Source organism: Crocodylus porosus, unplaced genomic scaffold (genome assembly GCF_001723895.1).
Source record: "Crocodylus porosus isolate Cpor-Errol unplaced genomic scaffold, CroPor_comp1, whole genome shotgun sequence".
NCBI lineage: Eukaryota > Metazoa > Chordata > Crocodylia > Crocodylidae > Crocodylus > Crocodylus porosus.
The window spans coordinates 103423764-103442017 of record NW_017728886.1 but is presented as its reverse complement, the minus strand read 5'-3'; the positions used below and the strand labels follow the sequence as shown (position 1 = coordinate 103442017).

The 18254-nt window shown below is 43.2% G+C and overlaps 1 protein-coding gene across 1 annotated transcript in view; it reads right to left on the bottom strand.

Annotated features, from left to right (window-relative positions):
- ELP2 (elongator acetyltransferase complex subunit 2) overlaps positions 1-18254 on the bottom strand; it is a 94151-nt gene that overhangs the window by 22433 nt on the left and 53464 nt on the right. Inside the window, exons 13-14 of the mRNA XM_019540171.1 lie at positions 9633-9821; positions 5658-5727 (exon numbers count right to left, since the gene is read on the bottom strand). Of these exons, the coding sequence (XP_019395716.1) occupies positions 5658-5727; positions 9633-9821 (259 nt within the window). The remainder of the gene's footprint in view (positions 1-5657; positions 5728-9632; positions 9822-18254) is intronic.

Here is an 18254-nt window from a genome sequence, read left to right as displayed (position 1 = left end):
CGGGGCAGTGGTGGCAGCGCAGACCAGGCACAGGCAGCCCCATGTGCACTCTGAGTGGCCGCACCAGGAAGCACTGACAGCAGGTGGGGGAGGGGCCATTTTTACCCCCACGCTGAGCAGCAATTTGTCCTGCAGCACCGCTGCTCAGCATGGGCCCTGTGCCAGCTCCGGGGCTTGCCCATCAGAGCTCAGCAGCAGCTGCAGGGTTGAAACTGCTTCTTGGCATGAGGGAAAGCACCCCTCCACCACCACCGCCAAGCAGTTTTTGGTGCGTCTGCCCTAGGCTGCAGTGTGCCTCCTTCACTGCCACTTGTGAGCTGCTCTGCAGCTGCTCCACAGAGTCACTGCTGCCACACTGGGCAGCCCAGAGGCAGTGGTGAAGGAGCCGCACCACAGCCTAGCATGGCACAGGCTCCAGGCAGCCACATCAAAAACTGCCCAGCAGTGGCAAGGGGGGGGCGGAATTTTGCTGTATGCAGCTGGGCAATGCAGAGCAGGTCTGGAGCTCACTGGGGCTGCATGCTGTTGGCAGTCACGGGAAGGTGCCGCAGGGCGCATGCGCTCCAGGCTGTTGCAGGGTGGGGGCAGGTGCTGACCAGCTCAGGGGGGCACACGCACGAGGCTCCCATGCACACCCCACATACCCTCAAACCCTTCCTGCAAACCCCATAGCCACACCCTCCCCTCCACACCCCACAAATACCGTACCCCCCCACACACTTCCCCACAATCCCTCCATACACACCCACCCACAGCTCCCCACAAACATCACACTCACCCCCCCCCACACCCCACACAATATATAAGAGTAGGACCGCATTTGAGCTATTATGCAATCACTTCTACCATATACAACACAAACACAGACAAATCAGGACAATTTTTTTAATTATATTAAAATATATTATTTTGGGTGTTTGGTTTTTAGTATATCATTTTGTTTTTTTCCCCTAAGATAGCAAACCCTTTTCCTCAAAGGAGTACTTCCAGGGACAAGGGGAGGGACTTCTGGTGGCAAAGGTCAGAGGTGGGACTTCCAGTCCCAAGATTGTGATGGGGGTGGGGGGAAGCACCTGTTAAGAGGCAGGGCTACTCATGAGGCTCTCAACAGCTTGCCAAAATTCGGTAAGCGGCCCTCCACCCCAAAAAATTGCCCACCCCTGCGCTAACTGGCTGCCAGCAAACAGACTATGAGTCACATGTAGAAGCAAACCCTGGGAAGGTAACTCGCCTAGGGAATGGAGGTAGAACAGTAAAATGTGCCAAAGGCAGGCAGGGAGGCAGCTCAGAAGCAACAGACTGCAGACAGCTAGAGTCCTAGCAGGGAAAGAAGGTGGATCCATCAGCAGGGATCCAGGTTTTCTGTTTCCATAAAGAAATGCAGATTTGCTCCTTTTAAGGAGAAAAATGCAGATTTTAAAAGGAGAACAAATACAGGAAACGGCAGGTTTCCCCTTGCAGGCTGCCAGAGTTCCAGCCTGCAAAGGGCTGGAGGGAGTGGGAGTCTGGGGATCAGGCAGGGGGCACCATGTGTATGTGTGCACTTATACATGCATGTGGCAGCCAGGCAGTGTGGACAACAGTTTCTTGTAGGGAAGTCTTGCGGGTGGGGGGCAGATTGAGGCCTCCATGGTGAGGGAGGGAATGGGGCAGGGCTGGGTGCACTGCCAAGCCAGGATGGTGTAGCGGACCCATGGCCAGGGTGGAAATGTGTGACCATGGGGCTCAGCTGGTAGAGTGGGGCAGAGCTACAGGGGGCTCATCCACGGGGTGATGGAGGCAGGGGCTCCGCACCATTGTGCACACTCCTGGAGAGGGAGACATTGGGAGCACATGTCCCCCACAGATGTGTGTGCATGGTGGAGGTGGATGCAGGCTGCCTGCCATAAGCTCAGGGCTTCCCATCCTGCTGCCTTCCCCCCAGTGCCTCCATAGCCCAGCAAGTGGGGACTGGTGCAGGAGGACACAGAATGGGGCAGGGAGGCTTGGTGTTGCTGCTGAGAGCCCCATGCAAGCCACACCACCATGACAAAGCACCCCTTGCCCGCGCAGCAGCAACAGGGGCACAGCTCTGCGCTGCTGCTACCACTGCTACCGGGTGGGCAGGGGGTGCCTTGCCATGGTAGCATGACTGATGTGGGGCTCCTGCTGGAAGCAGAAGCAACAAGGCTCTCTACCCACACATGCCAGGTCCCACCCACTAAGCCATGGAGGCCCCTGGGAAGAGGACAGAAGAGTGGGGAGCCCCAAGTCCACAGCAGGAACCTTGCATCTCCCCTGCTCCCCCTCCAACCCCAACAGGCTCTGGTCCAGCTGTATCATCCACAGGGGGAGGGGACAGATAGGAGTAGGGAAAGCCAGACTCCACACTCTGCTCCAGCTGCAGCAGCTACTACCTCCCATGGGCTTGGGTGCTATTGAGGGTGGGCAGGAAGCTACTGACCCTGGCCCTGGTCCCATAGCTGTGGCAGCTCGGGGCTCCCTCCAGCAGGGCTGGAGGGGTCAGGGAGCTGTGGATCATGAATGGGGCACCAGCAGAGTGGGGGGCTGGGGATGGGAAGTGAGGGGCACCTGAGCAGTGGATGGCTGCAGGTCAGGAGCAAGGGCCAACAGTAGGGCTGGGGGATGGGGGCTGTGGCTTGGGAATGAGGGTTAGGGACCGGGGCTGTGGGTCGGGAGTGAATGGCACTGGCAGGACCAGGGGGCTATGGGCTGGTAGTGAGGGGCACTAGCAGGGCTAGTGGGAGCTGTGGCTTGGGAGTGAGGGGCAACAGCATAGAGAGGGGCAGGGCACCAACATATCAGGGCTGCTCAGCATCACAAAGCAGCAAGGGGGACATCCACAGCTGGACCCGCATTCCCGCGAGCAAAGGAAGCAGGGGGAGCTCTGATTTGCTATTATAATAAAACCAAAATCAAATGCCAAAATATGTATGTATTTAGAATGTATTTTATTGTCATGATTGACTGGGGCATTAATAGGCTTCCAAATTGCTTTAAAATTGTCAATATATCAATAAAACCTTGTGGTCAACTAATACCTAAATATATAGTGGTCTTTTCATTTTAGTTGCAGAAAAACATGGATTTTGGGGGTTTTCATCAGAGAATTTTGGATTTTTATCAGAGAATTTGCAATTTTTTAAACAGAGAAAACCAGAATCTCTGGTCATCAGGCACAGAAGGGAAATGCCTGAGTCACATGACCAGATGGAGTTAGTCTTAGGATACTCAAATACTTAGGTGCCTGAGTTCAGACAGGCAATCTGGCCCCTCTAGCTACAAAGTGAAGAGCTCTTCCCATGGAAAGCTGCAGTAGGAGGCTCTGCCGACACCTGGATACCAGTAAGGCACTGAATGCTTGCTGAAACCGGGACAGAACCAAGGGGAGGGCAGAAGCTTGTTAGACAGTTGGCTTGGGGTTTTGTTAGAGCCAGAGTGCTTAGGTTTTTGTTTGAATTTTGACAAGCAGTTTGGGTTTGGGACTACTGGGGAGGTGGAAGTCCCAGCTATGCCTGATGGGAACGTAACTGCCTTGAGCCAAGCAACAGGTGGGGGTCAAATAGCGAGATTAGAAGAGAAGGGACACAGACCCAGTGCCTGAGCAGAGTGCGAACCAGGATCACGAGCCCACAGCCTGAAAAGGGCAAAACAAGTGCCTAAGAGGTGCGAAAAGCAGTCAGGGACCAGTAGCCCAGCAGGGGCAAGATCAGCCCAGAAGGGCAGACGCCAGGGGCCCAGCTTCCCAGAAAGGCAAATTCTGGGGCCAGGGAACCAAAGCGAGTGACAGGCCAGAGGCCCAGAGATACTGTCAACTGGCAGGGCTAAAACCAAGAGGGCCCTAATCAGTGGGCCAAGGCTGAAGAATTACAAACAGAGAAAAGGGAGGCTGAAGCTGAGAAGGCTTCAAGGGAGACCTCTCTACAAAGAACAAAACGATAGCAAGTAAAATCTGAGAGAAATGGAAGCATCTGTAGGGAAGGTTGAAGGCTGTGAGTAGTCCATAAAGCAACGGGTGCCCTGGGGGCAAATATGGGCCAAGAAAGCCCATCTGATGCAAGAGAGGTACACGGAGATCAGCAGGATCTACTAACAGAAAGACAAAACTAGGCTCACCCTAGTATGCTTGGGCAGTTTCCCATTCTAAGATCAACCCAGCACATGAAGGCATGGCTGGCGAAGACAAAAGGACGAGGCCCTTACAGCTAGAACAGCACAGGACTCTGGTCACTAGGGACATTACCGGTATCGCTACAGCTGTAAATTGTTACAAGCTGGAATACCTGGGTTCCTTAGACTTATATTTCTACACTCATACCAGCTGAAGCATTTTGTCCAAGTCTTGGTTAGGCCATAAAGCCAGCATGAAGTTTCAAGAGTAAGACTGTGAAGTAGTAGCTAATCTGGCTTAAAAACTGCATCCCCATAGCCAAGCTGTTAATATCAAGTAACTTGGACTGATATGCAGAAGCAGACTAACAGATATATTACCAACCAGTGTAATAGTTCTACTTAGTCCTTCAAAATCTGTCAAAAGTGGTCCTTTTTCTTCTGTCTAGGGGTATTTTAGAAAGATACCCTCACTGGTAGGTATTGCTTATGTTTATTTTTCTAGGGGAAAAAAACAAACTACATTTACCTTGAATAGAGTTAACTTAGTGGCCTTTAGTTGTAAAGCTCTGTAGAATTTCAAGGACAGTTGACTAAATAGGCGATTTACAATTCTCCCCAGTGACCTTTCTACCAAAAGGAAGGGAGGATTTCCTTTAGAGTCTTAGCCTACTCTAGGGTCTTGAGACAATACACCTTGCTTATCCATTATATAATTAGAAACAGTGCCTAGAAGCACTCTAACCATGACTTTGTACAGACATTCAGTTTCTCCTGGGGGAGTCACTTCCCCAGGAGAAACCACAAATGTACACATGTTCAGGCTCTCTCTCCCAAAGAAACTGACCACTCCAGCAGAAAAATAACCTGGGAACAGTGATCCACTTCCAGATTTTCTCCTGGAAGAGCAAATACCTATAGGTGCTGTGGCTTCTCTTAGAAGAGAACATAATCCTCAAACATCCTCCTCCCCTTCCCTCTTCTCTCCCCCTTTCCCCCAAAACAATGTGTTACTTGCTGGACTCTGCTTCTCTCTTCATAATTCCCACACTGTGCTGCAGAGAAACACAGGCTGACTAACTGGCCATTCCCATGAGCCCCAAGGACAAACTGATATGCCTCCAAAATTTGCAGGAAAAGAAGGCCTAAATGTCTCAGACTAGGAGATAGAGATCACAGCCCAAAAAGAGATGCTCTCTCCAATTATCTATTTAAGGAGCTCCTCACCACTTTTACTCTTGCAGAAGGCAAGGTAGAGGTGTACCTTATAGAATAACTGAAGCAGAAATGCATAAGCTTTTGTGAGCCACACCTCACTTCGTTAGATACTCTTGGGAAGTTCTGAAATAATATGGCAGTAGGCATAAATAAAACAGCCTAACTAAAATGGAGAAATGCTCAATACCGAACGCTAGTTTCAGGTGATCTTCAGGTTTAGTCAACCATCTTGATTAAGTGAACAGAACATACATTGATAGGATAATGACTGAAATATGTTTCCAGAAATTTTTCCAGAAAGTATCCTCATTATTTCACATAAGCCTTACCCTGAAAGATGGCTTTATTGGACAAACCCAAAGCTGGTACAGTTGCACCTTCTGGAAGGTCAGTGGCTTGCTAGATTAAAAAAAAACCAAAACATATATATATATTATTTTAATACACATACAATTTGTCATGTAGAAATCAGTTTACAAAGCAAACACTTTTAAAAAAAAAAGGGACAGATGACTAACAGGCTTCACTGGAGAGGAATGAAGAGGGGTCACACTGTAGCAGATGCCTCTGGCTCATCCAGAATGCCTCTAGGGAAGCAGAGACTGAAGCAGCTGCTCTGCCAGACTCTAAAAGCCTTGCCAGGCCTCAGGCCCTCCTCTCAAAGCATGTTTAGTCAAGTCTGCTCAATTCAACAGGTTTGCTGTGAGTCATGTACCCTCAGTCCTGGTAGGGCAGAAATTCCAATGTAATATCACCACAGAAAAGTTATTTAACACAGAATATTGCAATCTCCAAGATGGCAAGAGCTGAAAACAATTTTGAGTTCTGGAAGCAAGGAAAGATTGTGGGGCCTGGAAAGCAGTGAGGACATCTGATTTTTCTGGTAGCCTCTGGTACATAAAAGACTGATCTGCTGTGGATACCTGGTAGTTTCCAAGAAAAAGATGATACTCTTCTGAAAATACTCAGCTGGTAGGCAGTTTGTGTCAGATATGTAACATGGGAGAGAAAGTAAAAAGCTAGAAGGGGAATGTCAGACTGGAGAACTTTTGGGGGAAAGGTATGAGTGGCCTCTGTACCTGATAAGTAAATTAATCCCTAGCACATATGTGAAAAATCATAACGAAAATAATTTTGCAGGATTAAGTTATTAGCTGTGGTGACAACACCTTAATCATTTGTGAGTTTGTAGTGAATCAAGCAACATGAGGAAGTCAATACACAAATGTCAGCATAAAACCTCACGCAAAAAGGATTTTTTTCAGCATAACCTCTAGTGTCAATTTAAGCCAATATAGTAATATTGGGTAAAACTTCCTGCATGTACACTTTTAGTCCAGTATGACTAAAAATGTGATTGAAGATATGACTGCACATGATGTGATATGATGTGATTGCAAAGCCTCTGGCCATCATCTCTGAAAATTCAGGGAGATCATGGGGGCTCCCAGACAAGTGGAAAAGGGCAAATATAGAGCCCATCTTTAAGAATGGGAAGAAGGAGGATCCAGGGAACTACAGCCTCACCTCAGTCCCTGGAAAAATCATGAAGCAGGTCCTCAAGGAATCCATTTCTAAGCACTTGGAAGAGAAGAAGGGGATTAGGAACAGCTGGCATGGAATCATCAAGGGCAAGTCATGCCTGACTAACCTGACTGCCTTCTATGATGTGATGACTAGCTGTATGGAGTTTCCCACAACATTCTTGCAAGCAAGCTAAAGAAGTACAGGTTGGATGAATGGGCTATAAGGTGGATAGAAAATAGGCTGGACTGTCAGGCTCAGAGGGTAGTCGTCTATGGTCTGATGTCCAGCTGCCAGCCAATACCAAGTGGAGTACCCCAGGGTCAGTCCTGGTGCCGTGTTGTTCAATGTATTCATCAACAACCTGAAAGATGGCATAGACTGCACCCTCAGCAAGTTTACCGATGACTCCAGGCTGGGGGGAGTAACAGATAGGCTGGAGGGTAGGGCTAGGATTCAGAGAGCTAAACAAACTGGAGGATTAGACCAAAAGAAATTTCATGAAGTTCTATGAGGATAAGTACAAAGTCCTGCACTTAAGATGGAACAATCCCATGCACCAGTACAGGCTAGGGACCAACTAGCTAAGCAGCAGCTCTGTAGAAAAAAAGAACCTGTGGGTACAGTGGACAAGCAGCTGAATATGAGTCAAAAGCGTGCCCTTCTTGTGAAGAAGGCTAACAGCATACAAGGCTGCATTAGCAGGAGAGGTGCCAGCAGATCGAGTGAAATGATTATTTCTCGTCTATTGGGCATTGGTGAGGTCAGATCTTGGAGCACTATATCCAGTTTTGGGTCTCCCACTACAGAAAGGAGGTGGATAAGTTAGAAAGAATCTAGCAGAGGGAAAACAAAAATGGTTAGGAAGCTGGGGCACCTGAGAAGAGGCTGAGGGATTTGGGCTTACTTAGTCTGGAGAAGACTGAGGGGGATTTAATAGTGAAGGAAGTTTGACTAGTTTTATGGGTCACCTGTTATCAGTGTAATCAAAGTAACTCACAGCATAGCACTATTTTCCAATTTAGGGAATGGCTTTTTTGGTTTAACCCTGTTTCTCAGGTGACATAAGTTAAACTGATATAAAGCACTCACAGAATCATAAAATTAGGGTTGGAAGGGACCTTGGGATATCATCTAGTCCAATCCCTTGCTCAAAGCAGGACCATCCCTAACTATATCATTCCAGGCAATGCTTTGTCTAGGAGGGTCTTAAAATCCTCCAAGGATAGAGATTCCACCACCTCTCTGTGTAACCTGTCCTAGTGTTTTACTTACCCTCCTCGTAAGAGTTTTTCCTAATATCTAACCTGAAGTGTCCTTACCACAGACAGTCCATAAAGAACGTGGAGATATATTTCTGCATCTGCACTAAAAATGGGGGAAATTCCTTATACCATATTTACTCAAATCCAAGATGACTCCAAATCTAAGGACCCCACTCACCCCTAATTAGATACTACTCATGGAACATTACACATTTGTTATCATTTTCTATGTATAGAATCAAATTAGTTGAAGATAGTCTGTGTGGGGGGGGAGCAGTGGTGGAGATGAGCGAGTCCACTGCCCTGCCCCATGTCTGTGCCTGCCTCCCACTCCAACCTTGCTCCACCCCGTCCCTTCTTGCAGCCAGTCCCCCCTGCACCCTGAAATCTGCCACTCCCCTTGCAGTCAGCCTGCCCCTCTATCCCCTGCTCCCCCTGCAGTCTGTCTCCCTTCCCCTGGCTACCTCTCTCAGCCTGGCACTCTCTGCCCTGGGCTGGTTGCTTGAATACAAGACACAGGGGTTTCTTTGTCCCCATTCTGTTTGGGAAGTGGGGGAACCTTACCTTGGATTAGAGAAAATATGGTCATATCTGCCTGCTTTATGTAGTACTGTGTTATTTGTATAGCATCATTAATATAATTGATCAAAAAAAATTAATACAATTCAAGTGTTGAGGAGCAGAAATCCTGTAGAAGAGATTTTTTTTCCACCTAATAAATTGAAACATAATAGAAAAGGTTTGGACACAAGAAAACAGTTTCAGCTGAAAGGAGCTGCAGAAGAGACTGCTCTTGAACTAATCATGCAAAGAACATGGGAAGAGACAGAGGCAGCCAGTGCAAAATGAGTGGATGGAAAGTGGGGAAAAAAAACAGACAAGGTCCATTAACACTGAGCAAATCAGTGAAGGAAGGGAACATATGCTCTAAAAATTAAAATCAATTTTAAACAAGACCTTAAAATGAATGGGGTGTGAGTAATGTTCTTTGAGGATGGTGATGCTGCTGTTTTCTCTCCCTATAATCAAGGAAGAAAACAGCATTCTATAGATACTATAACCTAAAGAACTAGGATTTTAAAAAAGGCCTCAAAACAGCTTCAACAGCTGAAAGAAATGCAGCATGGAGGAGTACAAATGCAATATTTATATATAGTGCCTAAAGAAGATTTCAGGAGGTTTGAATTAATTAAAAAAACATACAATTAAAAGATAAAATATAACACAACAGTAATTATGTCTAGACAACACTATTATGCCCTAAAATTTATAAGAACACATTAACAGCCCTTTTTTTCACCCTCTCATTTTAAAATTGCTAAATGAAGGTAAAGTAATTTACATGTGATGACCTTTACTTCAAAGTCATATTCACTAGAATCATTAGTAACCAAAAGAGAAAGGGAAAGCAAAAAAACAGAGCTATTGTTTTATAATTTTATCCTTTCATAATTTTAATTTCAATACAGTTATAAAGAACTGACAATTCTTTCTTTTATTTTCCTGGTTACTTACACTGAAACACAGGTTCTCCATCAAAATGCCAGTGATGTTACTGAAGTTTTCCACAAAAGTCTTTGGTGCACTGAAGACTCGAAGCACTTTTTCGTCTGCTCCAGACACAAACTGAAATTGGCCAATCATGGCCAAACACTGGATGTCATATCCATGGACTTGAGGTCTTGCAATTTCATGCCAAGTTATCTGAGCGAATAGCAACACAGTAGTGAAATAAATTTTGTTAAATAGAAAAGTGGAGAGTTTAAGTTGCAAAATATTTTCAGTAGATGAATTAAAATACGTAAAATAATACACCTCAGAGAGAATCGATGCAACAGTCACTTTAAATTTAATCCTCTGCTAATACACAGAAAACAGCCCACATACCACTACAATCTGCTCACCATCCACAGGCTGAACATTTATAGACCCGTTCTTCAGCTGAGGAAATTAAACTAAACCAGAGCATGACAGCCCTCATCCAATCCACTGTTACTGCATCCATTTAACTGGACTATCCTTGTAGTCTATTACAATTAATGTTAAACATGTGCATGTTTGCAGGATTAGGCCTTTGTTTAGTTTAGCAGAGGTGGGAGAAGGACTATGCAAGTTCATTCATTTGACCAAAGACTTGTGACAGTACAAGTGAAAAGAAACTATATATTTTTATACAGATGATAACAAGATTACTTATTACATGAAAAAAATATTATGTAATAATGTTATTACACAAGTATTATTTAACAGAATATGGACTAATTTGTGCTGTTTAATCTCCATCCCTCTTTTTTTTTTTTTTAAATCCAGACTAAATTATATACCTATATCTATCTCTCTGTCTATCTATATCATGGCATCCCTTGCATAACCTATTTCCTGGAATCCACAGTTTAAAAGATGTTTTAATATGATGCTGAGGTAATCCAAATTACCATATTTAGTCAAATTTAAGACAAAATCATCTTAAATTCAAGTCACCTTAGATTTGAATAAATACAGTAACTTCCACATACAATTATTTTCAGCTTGTAAATGTGTGTAGTGGGCACCCAGATTTCTTTCCTTCCAGTTTTTTATTTTACTTTCTAAAAAGAAGTCTGGATATTATTGATTAGTATGTGGTATAGTTCCTAACCTCTTTTTCTATCTGCAAATTGTTTAATATGCAGAATTATTTGCTCTTTAAATTGACATACACTATGTAAGTGGCATGTAATGATGCAAGATCATTTTATACCAGTACATAGAGTGCAAGGAAGCAAGAACAAGCATCAGCATGTATTCAAATATTGAGAGAGACAATGCAGAGGTCAAATCGGGAAATAGAAGAACACTATAAATAAAATACCTTATTAGCAGCTGTTCTGTTCTATAAAATGAAGAATCAAATAAACTCAAATAAGTTTTAGAGCAAGTTTTCACAAAACCTTGATGATAAAAACATTTTCCTAGAAAACTTAATAGAAAAACTACTAAGAGTGCTTCTGCAGTATTTGCATTTGTATTCCATGAACTGAAGTACTGTACTAGTGCATTAGAACAAGACTTACATTTCCTTCTAGGAAGCATTCAACTAGCTTGTTCAGTTTTAGTGGTCACACTAGATAAAAGGCATAGCATACAACAGCGATATTAATGGTAAAAAGACAATTAGATATTCAATTTAAATAATCCACTTAATACAGTAAAGGAAATCAAAATGGAATTAATGAAATGGGTAGTGTTGAAGAGATGTTGTTGCCGTGATAGTCCAAGAAATATTTGGAAGGGAAGGACTGTTGTGGGTAATCTATAACAATAATAGGCTTATTCTGTCTGTCTGGAGCACTCTGATGGGTTGTCTTGGCAGCCAATCACAACGCTTCCTGAAACAACCAGAGTGCTCTGGACAGACAGAATAAGTGCATTATTATTACAGAAGATTCTGAGGCATTTCAAACAGATGTGCATGCAAGTCAGAGCTAGAATGAAGCACTGGGCCCCGCCACTGTGGAGTGGGCAGGCTCCACCAAAGGAAAAAAAAAAAAAAAAAAGTGGTGGGCCCGATCCTCCCCCCCGCAAGCTTGCCTCTTCCATGACCAGGGGGTGGGCAGGGTGGAGAGCTGCCAGTGGGCCCTGAGCTGCGAGGGACCCCAGTGCTTCCCTCTACAGTGGCGATGTTTCAGCAGCTGGGTTTAGCCCAGGGGCACGGCCACTGCAGAGAGAAGCACTGGGATCCCCTGCAGCTCAGGGGCTGCATGACCCACCAGCAGCCAGCTCCCCAGCTGCAGGAGATGCAGGCAGAGTCTGGTAGGAAAAACAAAAAACAGATCAGTCCCTCACCCCTTTTTTTTCCCCCCACTCCCTTCAGCAAAGCCTGCCCATGAGAGCTGCCGCTGAGTCGGTCACACAGGCCCTGAGCTGCAGATGGGGCCCGGTGCTTCTCTCCACAGTGGTGCTCTCCCCTGAGGCCACCCGGACAGGGTGCTAGCTGCATGGGTTCAGCCCCAGCTCACAGGCAACACCTACTGGATCCAACGGTGCACTAGATGCTGGAAAACAAAGCTCAGGGCTTGGTGGGCTTCCAGCATTCCATGCACTGTCCCTGCTGCCTTCCTGCAGCCTGGGACTGCCCAGGAATGAGCTGACAGTCCCAGGAAGGCAGCAGGAGGGCAGCTGGGTATGCTGGCAGCCAGAGAAGGTGGCGGGGATGGCGCATGGAGCACTGGAAGCCCGCCAAGCCTGACCTTCTCCACACATGCCCAGGCTTCCAGTGCCCCATGCACCATCCCCACTGCCTTCTCCAGATAGGACCTTTATACACATGAGGAATATCACTGTAATTTGTTACGTAGCACACTAAAATACATGGGAGGCATTTTAGTTTGCTACGTAAAAAAGTCATTTAAATTGAAATATGCCCCTAAGTCACAAAAAATTGTTACTCACGTTGCATTAAAAAACGCTTTGGATTCCTGCATTTATTTTGTGACCATGTTTACACACTTAATGGTGCTAACATTGTGTGGCACTCTGTGACATCCTTGAAAAGATCCCAAAGCATTCTGTCTTGTGGTCTGCATTCTTTGCAACCAAAAAAAATTCCTGTAGTCAGTAAATTAGCAAAAACTAAGAGATGGCATTTTCCAAGGGTTACCTCTGTCTAAACAGGGAATGCCTCAAGTCAGAACTGTGGTTCTCAACCTTTTTAAAGCACAATACACACACACAGAAAGACAGGGCCACCCTTCTTAACAGCTTACAACATGTGAAAAATTGACATAGAGTTTAATGTATTCCAAGAGTTTCTCCCAGAATATAAACTTGGTAGTTTGAGAGAGCTTATAAAAGAAACAAATGCATAAATAAAAAGAAGGCAGATGACAAACTGCAGTTCCTGATTGATTTGCTATTGCATCCATCTGAAATAAAAAGTATTCTGAAAAGATGACCAGATATTTTAGTGAAAAAAAGAGGATTAGATTGGTTAGACTGGATAGAACTGTCCCACATGCCTCTTTCTAGCAGAAGCGGGGGGGGGGCGGGGCATGGGGAAGGTGATCAAGAAAAGCTGCAGCACAAGTCAACTCTCCTGCCTGCTTTATGGTTATCAGAGAACCCTAATACATACTGCAGCCCTGTGCATAAAACAGGTTTATGTGACCACCGAGGTACCTGCATCATGGCACCTCAGTTGAGAACCACTGGGTTAGACTACTATATACACTACAAGCTCTCTGCCACTTTAGCTGGGCCATAAGTTCTCCTGTTGAAGACATGGCTTGCATGCTGGCAAAATTTCTTCTATCAGTATAGCTTAAACCATTTCCTCAAATGGAATAAACTGTACCAAAAAAAGCCTTTTTTCTTCTAATACTGCAGCTGCACAGGCCACTTTGCTAGCAGAGCTTTGACAGTTAGGGGTGTGATTTTTTTTTTATCTTCTTAACTTATAGAGCTATGCAAGCAAAACAAATTTTATAGAGCAAGCTATATTATTATGAAAGGCTTTACAAAGCTTTCAGGAACAGCTATTGCCGAGTAACTCCACATCCTGTCTCTAGCACATAGGACTTATCTGTGGGCCCAACTGGGCGCATGGATTGGTCCTGCCGTACTCATCCACCCCATGGGCCAGATAAGTTTGACACTACTGGTCTGCCTGATTCTGCAGCAATACAAGTCCAGGAAAACTATGTCACCATTAACCCTGCTTCATTCTAGATCAAGCTTAGGGCCAACTTGTATCACTAGAGGTTACAGACTTAGTTGCCATGTAAGAGCAGAGGTAAACCCCCAGAAAACAGCTTTAACTTCCTTCTAAACAATCTAAAATATATGTATATAGAGTGAATAAAATCAACACAGAAGTGACCTTCAGCAGTATAAACAATGATCAAAAAGATATTACATGCTATGTGACAGAGTTAAAATAGTTAGAAATGTATTAGTTTGTTTTTCTACATTTTTCCTGGGGGGGGTTTTAAGTGATTGAGATAAGAGCTCTCAGTATTACATATATACATATCCCCATAAGTAAATTAAGACTCACAAAATTCCTTAAAATCAACACAATCTGCAAGTTTACACTTTTTCACTTCCAAAGCATGGTGCTATATTTGCCTTCAGTGCTTCAATTTAGAAAAATCCTGGGAGCTTCCCCTTCACTATATCTGCATTCACTGCAGCAGTGAAAAACCAAAAACAAAACAGAATGGAGAGGCAACATATACTTATGACACCTAAACATTAGTATGGCCTAAGAAGGAAACAGTTGTTTAATAAATTGTCACTCTCTCAACTCTCTTTATATAGAAGATTTTATTGTTTATGCATGTTCCATCTGTTAGGAGATATCTGCTCTGTTAACACAAAGCAGAAAGAAGCAAGAGGAGCAGAGACAATTTAACCCCATGTCCCGCAGTGGGTCAACTGCTTTGTTTATCTCTGTTCTAACCACCCTACCTCCTTTTTCCTCTCCCTTCCCTGCCCTTAGTATTAAAATCACTGTTTTCTATTTTGAAGCTCTACTTCAACCAGCTCCTTCACAGCATCTGAAGCAAGCCACTGCTTACAAAAGCTTATGCATCTCTAATTTAGTTAACTTGTAAGGAGCAACTCTACCCTGCCTTCTGCCTGACTTCAAACCAACATAACTACCTCTCTAATTTAAGGAAACCATTAGGAAGTTAAAGATCTTAGAGAATAACTAAAAGAATATCTCTAAATCAGTCTTTACTGCCATACAATGCATTGGGAGAGAAGTGAAGGTCTGAGTTATCTGAAGAGGTATTTGAGATTAGCTACTCTCAGAAACAAACATCAATACAGACAACAGAACGGACTAAGTAAAGAGCAACGTCACCAGGACCAACAATTCTAAAGTAAAATGACAAATGAGCCTGTAAAAAAAAATATAACAAAATATATAAAAATCTGGATGAGAATTTAGAGATTACTTGTTCTTAGGTTTTCAATTACCTTGTGGTTTTAGAAAGGCTGGAAATGTTGCTATCAATAATTAATAATACCCACAGGTCCCTGGTTGGGATACCATATAAAAATGTAGCAAATTCTTGCCAGACCTGCTTTTATTTAAGTATTTTGCTGTTTCAGTCTCTCCGTTTAAAAATGAAAGCAATAAATGCTGAAGGAAAAAATATTAAAAATTTAGAACGCACATATGCAATTTCGAATAGGTTGTGCTTTAGAGCAGCTGAAGCGTAAGCAATAGCTCAGGCTGCTTATCTGGTTCCAAGGTGCTTCTCTCATCCTGAGCGGTAAAATTTTCTTTATTGAATTTGCAAACATTTCCAAAGATTTACCTCTGTCTGGTGTTTTCTTTTCCAAGGAGCAAATAGTCTAGTAGTTTGATCAGAACTAACAGTGATGATAAATTCCCCTTCTGGATCCCACTGTAAATCTTGTACAGAGTTATAGTGCCCAGAAATCACAATTTCTGGAGTCCATTCTTTCTGTTAAAAAAAATCATATATGCATTTGAGAAAGAGAGTATAGACAAGCCTGCAAGCTATATATTACCATACACAAAATATATGGAACTGAACATAGAAGTTGTTGAACTAACCTAAATGAAAGGAAGACAAAGAGGATACCAGAAGGAGAATTAAAAATAGATCTAATTGAAGAGCAAGAGCATTGGCTGAACACATACAAGTCTTGGTGAGAGATGCTTAACTGCATATTCAAGAAGAAATTGATATTAACGTTCAGAGGCAGCAACTGGGCAAGAAAACAAGTGATGGGACACTCACTCTGATTACTATGAATGCCCATAGAAGGAAAAAAAAGCAAAACAAAAAAACCCACAACACTGTGGAGTTTATATTCAAGACCTAGAATAAGAATCCTGGAGAATGGCACATTTTGAGAAAGAACAGTTCTGTCATTTGAAGTAAACATTATTACACAGCAGCATCCACCACGTTCTTTTCAAAGTAGCAACAAAGCCAATGAAAACTCTTCACCTTGTTAGCTGGAGTCTGTTTCCAAAGATGCAATGCTCCATGGAAAGCATGAGCGAGAATCATTGAGCCATCTGAACTGAACTGACAATCAAAAAATCCAAGTGTGTTACCACCTACTTCTCCGACACGTACCTGAATGAACAAATGGAAAACATCTGTAGCTCAATAACTGGCCTTCCCTTTGCTGTAAATGTATTCCGAACTTAAGGAATAAAGGACCACCACAAAATACAACCTATATTAAAACACTACATACAAAAAGATGTTCAAAACAGTAAACATGAGATATGCAAATTGTAGTAGGCACCAGAATAAAAGTTGCTCATATAACCTAAATAAGACCCCTTCTGCACATATGCATTAGAATAGGGCCCTGGCTGAAAGACTGTCTGAGTAGAGATACCTCAGTCTGCTTACATCCCAGACCGGCATTTTAAGCACAGAAGTCCTTGCCATCTTTTGCTTCACTATCTGCTACCCATTCCTTTCACTAAATAAGGAAAAGGACCTACGGATTAAAGAGTATTTGCCCATGGAATTACAGGCTGTATTGTAATAAATAAATGCTGGGGGGCAGTAGTAAAGATGCACTGCAGACAACCCTAAGTCTGATGTCTCCTAATTTTAAAATGGTTCAGTTGTGACACAAGCTTTTACTGTAGGAGTTCAGTAAACAGTTTTTACTCTACTAATATTAATGTAATTTAGGAAACATCTTGAAAAACTATATGTTGCCTGAACAATGTGACAATGAAGTAAAAAAACCCAGTCTGAAAAATTTGGGGAAAAAAATCCAAAATGGGTTTTAAGTTAGGAAAAGCCCAAACTAAGAAACAAACAAACAAACAAACGGCGCACTTGCCTGTTCTAGCCATACTCCAGATTCATCATCTGGAGCCCACAAGATCATAGTTTTGTCCATGGATGCAGACAGTAGTCTCATTGGTTGATGAATGCTGCCATCTGCAGTACAGGAAAGAAATTATGCTACAACAGGTTAGAATGCTCTTAAAAACATTTAGTAGTACCGGTGTTTAAAAAAAGTTGTAATTTAACTGCCGCACTGAAAAACTTTTGCAATTGAACCATTAGTAAGTGTCAATATTAACAGGATCAGAATTTGAACTGACATGCACTTCTGTCAGGGGTGTGTAAAAGAAGTATTGTTCCAAATATTTGTTTCACTAAGACTGCCAAAGAAAAATAAGTTTTCATAGACATTAGGGCTGGAAGGGACCTTGGAAGATCATCGAGTCCAGCCCCCCACCCGAAGGGCAGGAAGTAAGCTGGGGTCATAGGATCGAAGAAAAATCATAAAAACAAACAGTTCAAGAGATGTCCTTAAGTTAGGATTTTTAAGTTTCAATTCAGGGAAAGTAAAAGCTTGCAAACTTCCTGAGAATATTACAGCCCCTACAAGTTACATATAACAATTCTAAACTGTTCATCAGTAATGACTCAACATTAGAGATTTGTCTGAAGAACAGACTAATATTAAACTAAGCTTTAAAATGAAAAAACCTGCTACACTGATATGCATTGCTCTGCAAACTAGGATCCAATAAATAATTTGGATACTTGTTCCCTCAAACACCCTCAAGGGTCACATCCAGAACCTTGTAGTAGATTCTTAGGCAGAACACAGGGGCAGTCAAACACTCATGAATGGGATCTAAACTGCACTTGCAATTACTGTTTCAAGCACATGGCCAGAGGGAAAGCTTCCTTCATACTATAAAAATCAAGTCTTCTGAAAACTCTTCTACAAGAAAATATTGTGAAGTCAACCCTTTTGTAACCCTTGAGTTCCTTCTTGACTACAAGAAAAGTGAATCAATTTCATTTGCAGGATCCTTTAAAAAGTTTTAACTTAATCCAAAACCTATTTAAATTGTCCAAGTAACTGAGTCCTTTCCTTGAAGTTTCAGTTTCTAATTGAGATGTTTGGTCAGGTCTGTTAAACAGGCAAATTTATAGAAAATTGCTCCAAGTTTCCTCCCTTCTCTCTCAAAAGCATCTCTTTCAACATCTTTCTTCAAAAAATTTTAAAAAGGGGGGGGGAGAAAAAAAATTCCCTTCAAAATGTTTCCATTCCATTTCCTGTAGCGCTTTCAGTAATCTACTGATTTAGGCCCTTGGCATACCTTACAATTATGGCAAACTTAAC